We start from the raw sequence: 12593 nt of genomic DNA, 5'->3' as shown, positions 1-12593 counted from the left end.
AATTTCGAAAAATTTACCCTTATGACTGGTTTTGTGGTCCAGGGTCACATATACTATAGGGCCTTTCGCACCGCGGTAACCTTTTCATAGTACCAGAACTAATTGTGGAACTACCCACTTTTTGGCGTTTTCGCACCGCCGGAACTGGGTGCGATTTTAGTACCGGACTGCCTTTTTCGAGAACCAAATTAGCTCCTACTCCGGAGCAGGGTCTAACCAGCACAACTGGTAGTAATCGTGACGTGACATTGATTGGCCAAACGCGTATGAAAACGCCCTCACCCGCCATGATTTAAAATGCCGTGTAAACATACTGTAAACATTGTGTCAACTTATTTCGCAAGTATGGAGAACAGCGATAGATGGACGGACGCTGAAGTGCAGGCACTTGTAGCACTGTCAGTTGTCGTTGGAGATTCTTAGTCCTCCTTTCCGTTCTTTCAATCGCTTTACGTATACGTCGACTTTCCATGTCCATTATTGTGAAACCTGCGAGACACAACAAAAACACAGCTCCGATCACAGCGTCTTCCATCCTCCTGTTGTTAATGTTGTTTTTCTTTGTTTCTGTTGTTGAACGCCGCGCACAAATGACGTCGCTGTCGACCGGCTTACGTCACTTCTTAGTACACACTGTCGGTGCGAATGCAACCCTTTAAATGGTACTGGGAAATAGTTTGTGCAAAATCATCCCAGTACTTTAGTACTGTACATTTAGTTCTGGAACTAAAGCGGTGCGAAAGGCCCTATTATTGAAGTGCAGTATAGACATGTAAACACCTTAATCACATTATTACCGTCGTGTAGGACTTTCCGCCGCATTTTGCGACGGGATACACACACACGGCAGTGCTTAACCGTTTGATGGCAAATAAAAGAGCTTCAACACCTCCGTCATCTGTTTGCACGTACAAATAATTAACTGCGCTTGAAGCTTTCATAAAATAAAAAATGAAACACCCAAAACTGTATATGGCATCATCACGAAGACTAACTATGTTTATACGTGAAATTCTGGAGGGGACGTCGGATGGCGTAACGTGGGGACGTAATGACATGTGCCATTAATCGATCTATGCACTATAACATGTAAAACGGGAACATGAAAGGAATATTCTAAAAGTCACTCATGTAAAATAATCATAATATTGGCTTATTTAGAATAAGGTAAATAATTAGATTACTGATGTCCATGTAAACATAGTCAATGTCACTGATTACATAAATGGGTTGATTCTTGTGACAATTAAAAATGGACCCATCTAAACTTGATTGTGAATGTTTTAGATATATTTCAGTTATTGGTTTAGTAAATGTTCTTGTTATTGTGTAAAAATCTATGAAGCATGTAAAGGGCTTTTCACACTGAACGCGAAATTTGGTGCGATGACGCTTTTGAATAGAAACGATAGATCCCTAAGAGGCTATGCACACCATTCGTGGCATGAAAAAGCGAAGATTTTTTTTTTCGTCATGTGTCAATTTTTTCCCCCCCGTCGCTTCTCGATGAAATGGGCCGTCCAATCAGATTTGAGCTTAGATCACGTGCGTGGAGAAGCTGCTGTTGCACAAAAAGGCAAGAGTGGTGGCGCGGTTTCGAAAACCAGTGTAAACAAACACCGAAGAAGAGTATCCCAAGAGAGAAGAGAGGATGCCGAGTTTCTGTTGTCTTTGGTATCTGAGAACAGATTTATTCTCACATGTTCTTAATATAATATCTATTAATTCTCCACTGAATTATGATCTGGAGATCACTGTCCGTTTTCTTATGAGTCAGAGCGCTTTAAAGGCACAATATGTAAGATTTTTTTTATTAAAATATCCAAAAACCACTAGAACAGTGTTATATATTTTGCTGACTTGTGTACTTACATTATCCCAAATGTTTCAAAGAATGTTTAAATCCAGAGAAATAAGCAATTTTAACTAGTGACTCGGACCGTGTCCATAGTGTCATTGTGTCGCCTGCTAATGACGTCATAACCCCTCGAGTTCCGGTTTTGTTTTTTTTGTTTTGTAGAAAACATAACCCCAAAGACGCTTTAATATGTTGTGTGTTTTATTATACCAGTGATGACCGCACAGAGTAGCATAATAACAGAACTAAATGTATCTAGTATGATAAAACAGCGCTGCTTTACCCCACATACGCACGACCGGAAGCAGCGGAAGCGCTCGACTGTGGCATAATAAAAGCTCCGCTGCTTTTGAGCCGTGTGTCACGCTCGTTCAGCGGCCTCGTTTCGCTTCGACGGCTTTCAGCCTCACCCTGCTTCATTCTACTACGTTAATAAATCATTAGCTCATCCATGAACATGATTTCTGCCGAGTCCCGTCGGCTGTGGAGATGAAGACCACAACTCCCATGATTCCTCACTCAGTCACGCCGTCATCAAACTACACTACCTGGTCTTTGTTTATTTTGAATATGCGCCCTCTAATGGCGAAAATTACATATTGTGCCTTAACTCTCTAGATCTTCCGTATTTAAAAAAAAATAGTGAAATAGATTTCTACACATGAAATATGAAAGCAAATAGACATATGACGATATGTTTTCTGTATGTGTTTTATATGCAGCTCATGGTATTTTTATAACAATAAAGGATGTTTATGACAATAAGCAGTGTGGCGTTATTAAACATACAAAGAGTGCTTGTCTGCCTAGAATCAAAATCAACTATAGATCACAATCGGAAGTTATTACAAGCACTCGATGATGGTTTAAAGTGGGTTTTAAGCAAAAACATTAATTAATGTACATTTTCAAATGTGGCTTGATGCTACTTCTGCTTGCATTTTAAGATGTTTTCTTGTAAGCATTATAGATTGTGATAGTTTGTTTCTGGCATAGAGCCAAACTTTAGGCTATTTATCTTAATTTAATGCTGTATATTGAGCAGCGGACGATGATAAATCTAGTTGTATCTCAGCCAAATATTGTCCTATCCTAACAAACCATACACCAATGGAAAGCTTATTTATTCAGCTTTGAGATGGTGTATAAATCTCAATTTTAAAAAAATTACCCTTATGGTTTTGTGGTCCAGGGTCACATATAGGCTACGAGACGCATATCTGAGGAAAAAATGCATTGTTGGTCGGCGCCACCTAGCATGCAGGCGTGAATTAGCAGAAAGCGATCAATTGTTTCGCGCTCGGTGTGAAAGCACTGTTCGTCAGCGATTCGCCTCGCTTTTTTGCATCGCTCTGTGTGAAGTGGCCTTAAAGGGATAGTTCACCCAAAAATGAAAATGTGATGTTTATCTGCTTACCCCCAGGGCATCCAAGATGTAGGTGACTTTGTTTCTTCAGTAGAACACAAACGGAGATTTTTAACTCAAACCTTTGCAGTCTGTCAGTCTTATAATGGAACTGAATGGGAATCACGGCTTTGAGAGTCAAAAAACATACACAAACAACCAAATTAAATCCTGCGGCTCGTGACGATACATTGATGTGTAAAGACACGAAACGATTGGTCTGTGCAAGAAACAACAGTATTTATATAGTTTTTTACTTCTGATTCACCACAATGTCCGAACTGTCCTGAGTGCGTCCTCGACAGCCGGCGCCTGACGCGTCGTCATCTTGCTTTACGTCAGATCACAGACTTATAAGTGCATTACCGCCACCTATCTCTCAAATGGACTATTGACACTCCTAATTGAGATTGTAGATCGTGTCAATGGTCCATTTGAGAGATGGGTGGCGGTAATGCACTTATAAGAAAATTAAAGTTTTTGTTTACATAATGTATGTACTGTGCTGTGTATGTTTATTACGTATATACAAGTACACACACATGCATGTATATATTTCAGAAAAATTGTTTATATATTATATATATTTATTTATAATATCAATTATATGAATATAAATATAGACATGTAAATACACATAATATAAAAGCTGACCTCATACGTCATTCCCCCGGAACTGCTTCAGTTTACAACAGTGAGCGCAAGCTACATTAAAGTGATTATTACTTTTTAAATATGGTTATTTTTCTTACAAAAACGCATCGATTCGCTACAGGAGGCCTTTGTTCACCCCCCCGGAGCTGTGTGAGACACTTTTTATTAAGGATGCATGTGCTTTATTTCACTTCTTTTGGACCGAAGCACTGCAACACCCGCTGAGTGCCATTAAACCGCTTGAAATATCAAAGAAAATTTTTAATATAACTCCGACTGGATTCATCCGAAAGAAGAAAGTCATATACACCTAGGATGCCTTGAGGGTGAGTAATTTATGGGCTAATTTTCATTTTTGGGTGAACTAACCCTTTAAACAATTAGAAACAAAACAGCACCATGTAAAACGCATCGATTCGCTACAGGAGGCCTTTGTTCACCCCCCCGGAGCTGTGTGAGACACTTTTTATTAAGGATGCATGTGCTTTATTTCACTTCTTTTGGACCGAAGCACTGCAACACCCGCTGAGTGCCATTAAACCGCTTGAAATATCAAAGAAAATTTTTAATATAACTCCGACTGGATTCATCCGAAAGAAGAAAGTCATATACACCTAGGATGCCTTGAGGGTGAGTAATTTATGGGCTAATTTTCATTTTTGGGTGAACTAACCCTTTAAACAATTAGAAACAAAACAGCATCATGTATGTATAGTTTAATACAAAGGACTGAAAACCAATCACAAAGAGTACTTTCTTCATTTAAAAACATGAGATGCAGTGGGATGGGGAAACCGCCATAAAGTCTCGATGTTTTTTAAAAGTTGAACTTACATTAATTTTCCATGACTCTCTCTACATGTGGCTCTCTTGTGCGAGACGCGAGTGCAACAGTGATGGATGTCCCTCTAGAGAATGCTATAAATATGGGTTCTGTGTGAACGGCTTGGTTTCAGTTTTGACGTAAACCGCATCTTCTCCGCATTGATGTTCTCTTTCTCCGCAGTATTTAGAATGAACAACGCAGCAGCGCCGCATCTTATGGGTTCAGCTGGATAGACTAACAGAAGCATTACAATGCAAAACACCTTCATCGTCATCGCATCTCGAGTGCCACTGATAAAGCTGCCTGACGCACACCTAGCATTCTAATGCTACGCTTCTGCATTCAAATGTGGATTTTTATTTTAAATTCAACGAATATTCAAAATTCAATTTTTTGAAGATTTCTGAAGAAATCATTGTTGTTCAGAGGATGTTGATTTATCCCCTGGGGTCGTGTGGATTACCCTCACAGTGGCTGCGTGTGCGTTTAAGCACTGGCATTTGTTACTGTGATTAGCCACAGAAGTGTTGTTTTTGTGACGTTGAAATTGCAATTATGAAAGTGGATTCACCGGTGTTCTGAAATGCTGGAATTGAGTTTGCCTGAGCTAATTGTTTTAAACGGCACGCCTCTGATAGTTAAGCCAGGCTACCTGCTGTCTTGCAGACGGACTATGATATGGTGGACTATCTGAACGAGCTGCGAGAGGGCTGTCTGGAGGCCTACACTGGGATCATCCAGGGCTTGAAGGGAGACCAGGAGAACGTGCACCGTAAGTTCAGCTGGACCTCGTCTCGTGACCGTCGTTGCATGGATTCATGTTAAACCGTGTGTTTCCTCCTCCAGCCGATGTAATGCTGGTACAGCCTCGTGTTGAGTTCATCTTGTCGTTCATTCACCACATCGCTGAGGACGAAGACCGATCCGACGGAGTGGTGGCCAATGCTGTCGGACTCATAGGGTAAGAACTTCTTGCTCAACAAATCACTAAACCATGTTTTCTACTGGCCCAGCTGTGGCAGGGCTTAAGATTGTTACCTGCCCTGACAAAATAACTTATTATTTGTTGTTTTTAACCCATGTGAACACCTTATTCATTACAATATTTAAGTTTGACACCAACATTTTAAATACCAATGCAGCTTCACAGTTCTCGATTCCAGTTTTGGTACCACAGCAAAAACTACTAGTCTAGCCAAATATAAAGTTCAAACGTTAAAACTTATAAACAGTCAGTTATAAAATGAATACAACAGACCCAAGATATAAATGATTATTTAAAGTGTTTGAGGTTTTTCAGGTAGGTCTGATAGTACTCTTTTCCTTTAGGATTTCTTTCTTCAATACTGAAATAATTGGGTTAGTGACAGTTCTGTGTGTGTCCGCTGTTCTGCTCATGTGTTACTAACATAATTCTAGGTGTTTTCTGCAGATCTCTTTATAGCATTTGCTAGCTTGGATTAGACCTTGAATAAACCAGTGTATTTCCATTTTTCTTGCACCGAGAAAGTCAGAGATTTTCCAAGCTTTCAAACATAACTGGATTAGTCTGCTTGATGAATGAATGAGCAAAATTCATTGGGATTAGAACGACTACACTACACTTTCCATTTGTGGGTTCATGCTGTTTAAAATGGCAGCTTGTTCATTGCTCTGGCGTATGTGTTCTGTTGTTCTGGCACATAGTGAAGTTGACACTTCTTCTAAAGACCTTAGCCACATGGGCCACAAAGGAGCTCCGCAAGCTGAAGAGCCAAGCTTGGTATGCCATGCACCTCACGTAGATCTCACCTTAGAGGTCACGTTTGACCCCAAACCGTGTTTCGCACAGAAATCCTTGCGGCCTGTTCACACCGGCACAAAAAGTCAGGTTTGTGCACGTCTTTCGTCTGCTGGCAGACAGGCTTAGTGAAACTGCAGTTTGCCTCTCTGACAGTAGGTGGAGCTCTTGAAAAAGAGAGCGCACTGTTTGCGTATCAAGATGCTTACATGCTATGGCTGGTATTTCTCATTTTTGCCCTTTGTTCATTTTTGGTCTGGGCATGTGACCCAAAGCATGACTCTTATTGGTTGGCCAGTTTTATTAGTCGTGTGACAGAAGATTAAATCACTGTGTGTCACAGACCGTTAAAATTAGTGCTGTCAAAATTAGTGCGTTAATGCAGATGATTAATTTTTCCAATTTAACTGCGTTAAAGATATCTAACAGTGTTAACGCGGGCCGGAGCAGGGGTTTGGCCACCTCATGCACAACTGACTGTTGCTTCTGTCTCTTTTTTTTTTTTTTTTCTTGACAAGAATTGCGCTAGTTTAGACACGGAACGTGTTAGCGAGCTCATCAAACAGGACAGGCGCTCCAGTTCACCTCAGCGGCAGGCGCTAGTCAAACGAGCACGGAAACAGTACAGGAGAACATCAGTGAACTGTGGTCAGATGAGATGATGTCAGGACATCTGCCTGTCCTGTCAGCCGTTATACTATGCTCATTATTTCTTAAAGTCTAATCAATGTTCATATTGATAGCTCTCAATTGTACTGTAATGTTGAATGGCTGTAGTCAATGGTTAAATATTGGTGGAGGAAATCTAGTCCCTAGAGTCATCAGTAGTGTTGGTGTCAGTGATACTCGCCTTCATTAAAAAAAAAAAGATGCCATTAAACAAATATTCTTTGTTTCTACATTAATTTAAAGATTGAATGTTAAATTGTTGCAATCTAAACGTATTTTTGCAAACTTAGTTATGTGGGATTAATCACGTTTATTTTCTGAAAAAAATAGTTTACATTTTTTTGATTAGTATTAATTTATTTATCGATTGACGACACTAGTTAAAACGTTATTGCTGCGAACAATCCTGGTGTGAACAGGCCTTTATTGCTCCTAAAATGAGTTTTTTCATAGAATAAAAGTGAAGCCCATTCGTTTTCGGGTGAGAAGTGTCCTGAACGTGTTTTTGTGAAGCCCATCTAACATTTTAGCTGAATTGAAGGCCCTCAGGCTCGAGCACCTTAGTCTGCCACAAACCGTGTCGTTTTGCTCCGTGTAGCGCGAGTCTCTTCAGCCGTGTTCTCCATGGTTTTCTCTTGGTTTGTTTTCAGATTACCGGCCGTGGAGCTTCTACCAAGAAAAATGGAAATCAAACCCACTGAGGTTTCTTCTGTCTTTTACACATAGACGTTCCGTAAGTTCAGCTTCACATCGATCTCATAACTGTGATCTGAAGATGGATTCCTGTTAAAACCCTGTGTTTCCCTTGTGCAGCCGATGTAATGCTGGTACAGCCTCGTGTCGAGTTTATCTTGTCTTTCATTCACCACATTGCTGAGGATGAAGACCGATCCGATGGAGTTGTTGCCAATGCTGTCGGCCTCATCGGGTAAGAGCGTCTGGCTTCATGAACACTGAAGTCATGTGTTTCCTGCTCTCGCGTGGACAAGTGTCATTGGGTTCAGAAGGACATGAGTGACTACACTGCACTTCTCATTTGTGGCTTCATGCTTTTTTAAATGACAGCTTGTTCATTGCTCTGGCACATAATTATGTTGACACTTTTTCTTTCTCTTCCTCCTCCCCCTAAAGTGACCTGTGTACAACCTTTGGAAAAGATGTGATGAAGCTGGTGGAGGTTCGACCTCAGATCAACGATCTGCTGTCTGAAGGCCGGAGGTCCAAGACCAACAAGACCAAGACCTTAGCCACGTGGGCCACGAAGGAGCTCCGCAAGCTGAAGAGCCAAGCCTGGTATGTGACCGCACTTCCATCTCACCAGACCACGCAGAGGCCATGTCTCGCCCCAAAGCATGACTCTTATTGCTCGGCCAGTTTTATAAGTGCTGTGACAGAAGAGAGGTTAAATTGGCGAATAATGAGAGGTGTTCTGAATGCTCGCCTTGATCTGAACCGACTCATTAACTGCTGTTCATTAACCGTCTCCATGGTTTTCTCTTGGTTTGTTTTCAGATTACCGGCCGTGGAGCTTCTACCAAGAAAAATGGAAATCAAACCCACTGAGGTTTCTTCTGTCTTTTACACATAGACGTTAAAGCAGAAGTGACGTGTGCGCTGAGATGAGTGTCTGAGAATGAGTGAGAAAGAGTGAGAGAGAGACATCACACCACCTTCAGAGTTCAACTCCAGCAGCAGCAGAACAACTCAGCGGCCACCACCTTCCCCTCATCAAGCCCTCTTCTCATGTGTCTCTGACCCCACTAATAAACTATTCCACACCATCCACATTCTCCCTTTGAAAAGCTAGTGCATCATATTAGTGCACGCTTGCCAGCCTGTCTGCGTTTAGCTCAAGAAAGGAATACATCTGTGGGACTGCAGATGTTCCCTATTACGCAACACATTTGTCAGAAGACACAAACAAAAAGAAGGAAGTGATGCTGCTGGAGTTTGTAATGGCGTGACTGGAGTGTGAGTGTGTGAATGAACGGAGGGGGTCGCTGGCTCCACATCCCCTCTTTCTATTTCAACCAATAATAAATAAACATGATCAATATCTTGTTTGCAAATTCAGTGAGATGCACTTGTGTGAACAGGAGAGCGGCAGGTGGTCAGGGATGGGCAGCACTCGGGTGATCTGGCGACGAGCGCTCATCCTGCTTTCTCAGTCAATTGCTGCGCTATATTTTTTCCCCCCTCCTTTAAAAAAAAAATAGAATTACAAATAAATGGTTGTGTTATTAGTATGCTAGCATGGATGGTGCAGATAGACACCTGGAAAGACTCTTGCCACTGGAGGTGCAGGTTCTAGCAGAGCGGTCCATGTTCAAGGGGTGCAGGAATTAGACACTTCCACTTCCTCCTTTATTCTCCTTCATTTGTTTTGCAGGAAAATGAGTGCCAAATCCATGCGGATATCAATGGACTTGAGCGTAATGTGTGTTGACACGTAGAAGACGCGAAATAAACATGTCAACGATGTCACAATAATGGCGTGACTGGAGTGTGAGTGTGTGAATGAACGGAGGGGGTCGCTGGCTCCACATCCCCTCTTTCTATTTCAACCAATAATAAATAAACATGATCAATATCTTGTTTGCAAATTCAGTGAGATGCACTTGTGTGAACAGGAGAGCGGCAGGTGGTCAGGGATGGGCAGCACTCGGGTGATCTGGCGACGAGCGCTCATCCTGCTTTCTCAGTCAATTGCTGCGCTATATTTTTTCCCCCCTCCTTTAAAAAAAAAATAGAATTACAAATAAATGGTTGTGTTATTAGTATGCTAGCATGGATGGTGCAGATAGACACCTGGAAAGACTCTTGCCACTGGAGGTGCAGGTTCTAGCAGAGCGGTCCATGTTCAAGGGGTGCAGGAATTAGACACTTCCACTTCCTCCTTTATTCTCCTTCATTTGTTTTGCAGGGAAATGAGTGCCAAATCCATGCGGATACCACTGGACTTGAGCTTAATGTGTTGACACGTAGAAGATGCGAAATAAACATGTCAACGATGTCACAATCTGATTTGCATTGATGTGCTTTGGTTGTAATTTTTTTCTTCTCGCGGCACTTAATTGGAGTCATTCACCAAGCTTTTAAAAAAAGAATGAACAGAATCAGACGTTTGTATGAGGTTATATTTTTCCATTGATATGAAAATAAAATAATTGAACCCTTCCGGTTGTACTTCTGATGCATTTCCTGTGCAATGCAAACCGCCGTCGATTCCTTTATTTCCTAGCTTCACCAGATCAAACGGCATTAATGTGTTGAAGAAATGGCCTTCTGACAGTGCAGTGGGTTGCCTTGCTGGATGTCTCTTCCCCTTTCTCCACGTGTGTGTGGGTCATGTTGCTGTTCAGCATTGTTCTGAAATGTTCTTCATTAAGTTTCTGAACTAATGAGGGCGTAATGGGAAGCTTGCCAAGATCTGAAGAACTGAAGAACCTGCCTTTACTAGAACCATTGTGGATTATAAAATCAGTGTGATGATTCTACGGTGGTGTTATCAAGTAGTGAGATTAAAGCAAGCAGTTTCTTGCATGACTGGTAAATAATAAAAGAACCTGATGTGAAACTGGTGCGGTGTACTTGTTGATGGGGCTTCACATTTGCAATGTTTGCTTAATACAGATTGTGAACTCTCAAGCCACTTGATGCTTTTATAAGTCGTTTTAAAGTCAATAAATGAGCAACTTGAAAGTTTGGTGTTTCATGCTGATGTTTTCTGCGTTCTTCATTGCCTGCTGGCTGTGTAAATGAACTTGATAAGCACCATTACTACCTTAAACAGGGAACGCTTTGTAAAACATTGTCATTAGTTTTAATAATAAATCTGTTAAGAAATTCTAGCCGAGTAAACATGTAGAAAGGCTTTAAAGATAATTCGGGTAAGTTGATGGGCTGTGGTGATAAACCACAGAGTTGCCATGAGGCTGTAAATATGGTCAAAAAACTGATGTGGCCTTTAGGGTAAGAAGCCGCAGCAGCTCACACTGAACATAACCTGCTCCAGGGTCCGTTTACTACAGCGGCGTTCAGTGCATGCGTGTCCCGTTGATGAGGCTCCAGTGGCCATGAACAATTTTCTACAAGATATCATCATTTTGTATTGGTATAACCTTTGCTGTATGACATAAATGTGCTTTTCTCGTTGTGCACAAATTTAAGCATTTAAAAAATGCTCAAAAAAGGGAACATTTAAATCACACATTAAAACTCAAACTAAATATACAAGTTGAAAATCTTTGCTTGTGTATTTACCTATACATTGAGAGTTTGTTGAAAACAAAATAATGTGACACTGGAAGCCAAAACCATCAACACATCGAGGGCTGGATTCAAAATCATACTGAAGATCAAAATAAAAACTTGAAATTACAAGCTGATCGAATTGAATTTCATCACAGCAATTCCTAGTGTAAGTCAGTAGCTTGTCTAACCTCTGCATGTCTGTATGCACTTCAGCAACATCTAGACATGCTCCTGATATGATGGTGGATGGTGTTCTCTGGGATAGACCCTTTGTAAAATAAATCAAAAATGAAAAACCGAACATTCAGAAAAATTCATCATTGATCACAACCACATAAAGAAATGAGTCCACACTACCTTACAATACACATCTTGTAGGGGGTAGAGGATACAAAGGGATCACAAATAAACACTGATGAATCAGCACCCAGTGGTTAATATCCATATTAAGAATCCAGTCCCCATTCCAAAACCAGCATCAAGGAACATGACAGGAATAATCAGTCCAAATGAGTGTTCAGGATGAAGCAGGCCTTACACATTGTTAATGGTTGGTACAGCCCATGCAACCATAACAGAATACCTCCTGTATACAAACAATATTAAATGGCAATTAGACCAAACATGAAACATTTCATATACATATACAGAACCCGACCCAACCAACAAGGCCAAAAACATCACTTACATTGAGCTGAAAGAACAATGACGTTCCTCAAAACAGGGCAAAAAACAGCAGCTTGCAGAAGAGATGAGCTCCTACTCTGCATTCTTTGTCAGACACATCCTGTAGAGTTTAGTTACAAATAAAAGTGTCAAAAGATAAAAAGTCACACACAGTAACACATTTATTGACAAAGTATTTTATCACTATACAAGGGTATATATCAGCCACTGATACTCTGACACAAGGTGTTCTTCAAGGTGCTTGGTTAATTTCTCATCATTTACATGTACAAGTAGTAGAGTTGATGTAGGGTTTCAAACTCAGACCCATACATCCTGACAAATGAAAATGAAACACACAAGAGTGCAGGTTTGCATTTTACCAAAACCTGGTAAAATATTACAGTCTAAAATGTGGTGTTAGGTTAACTACAATAGTGTTCAATTTCATAGCATACACACGTGGAGCATATTTTCACTG

General features: G+C 40.8%; 1 protein-coding gene across 2 annotated transcripts in view; it reads left to right on the top strand.

Annotated features, from left to right (window-relative positions):
• The window catches only part of LOC107727146 (importin subunit beta-1), a 43081-nt gene extending 33686 nt beyond the window's left edge, over window positions 1–9395 (top strand). The window contains exons 19-22 of one of the 2 annotated variants that reach the window (XM_016536930.1): window positions 5410–5515; window positions 8006–8120; window positions 8324–8485; window positions 8705–9395. In XM_016536930.1, coding sequence (XP_016392416.1) covers window positions 5410–5515; window positions 8006–8120; window positions 8324–8485; window position 8705 — 384 coding nt within the window. In that variant the 3' untranslated portion in view covers window positions 8706–9395. Of the gene's footprint in view, window positions 1–5409; window positions 5516–5589; window positions 5705–8005; window positions 8121–8323; window positions 8486–8704 lie in introns of both variants that reach the window. The other variant, XM_016536929.1, reaches the window with a different exon arrangement.
• Window positions 9396–12593: the final 3198 nt, after the last annotated feature.

The sequence above is a fragment of the Sinocyclocheilus rhinocerous genome, unplaced genomic scaffold, assembly GCF_001515625.1.
Source record: "Sinocyclocheilus rhinocerous isolate Xijiao unplaced genomic scaffold, SAMN03320098_v1.1 scaffold4140, whole genome shotgun sequence".
In the NCBI taxonomy this organism is placed as follows: domain Eukaryota; kingdom Metazoa; phylum Chordata; class Actinopteri; order Cypriniformes; family Cyprinidae; genus Sinocyclocheilus; species Sinocyclocheilus rhinocerous.
This window is presented reverse-complemented; position numbering and strand designations above follow the sequence as displayed.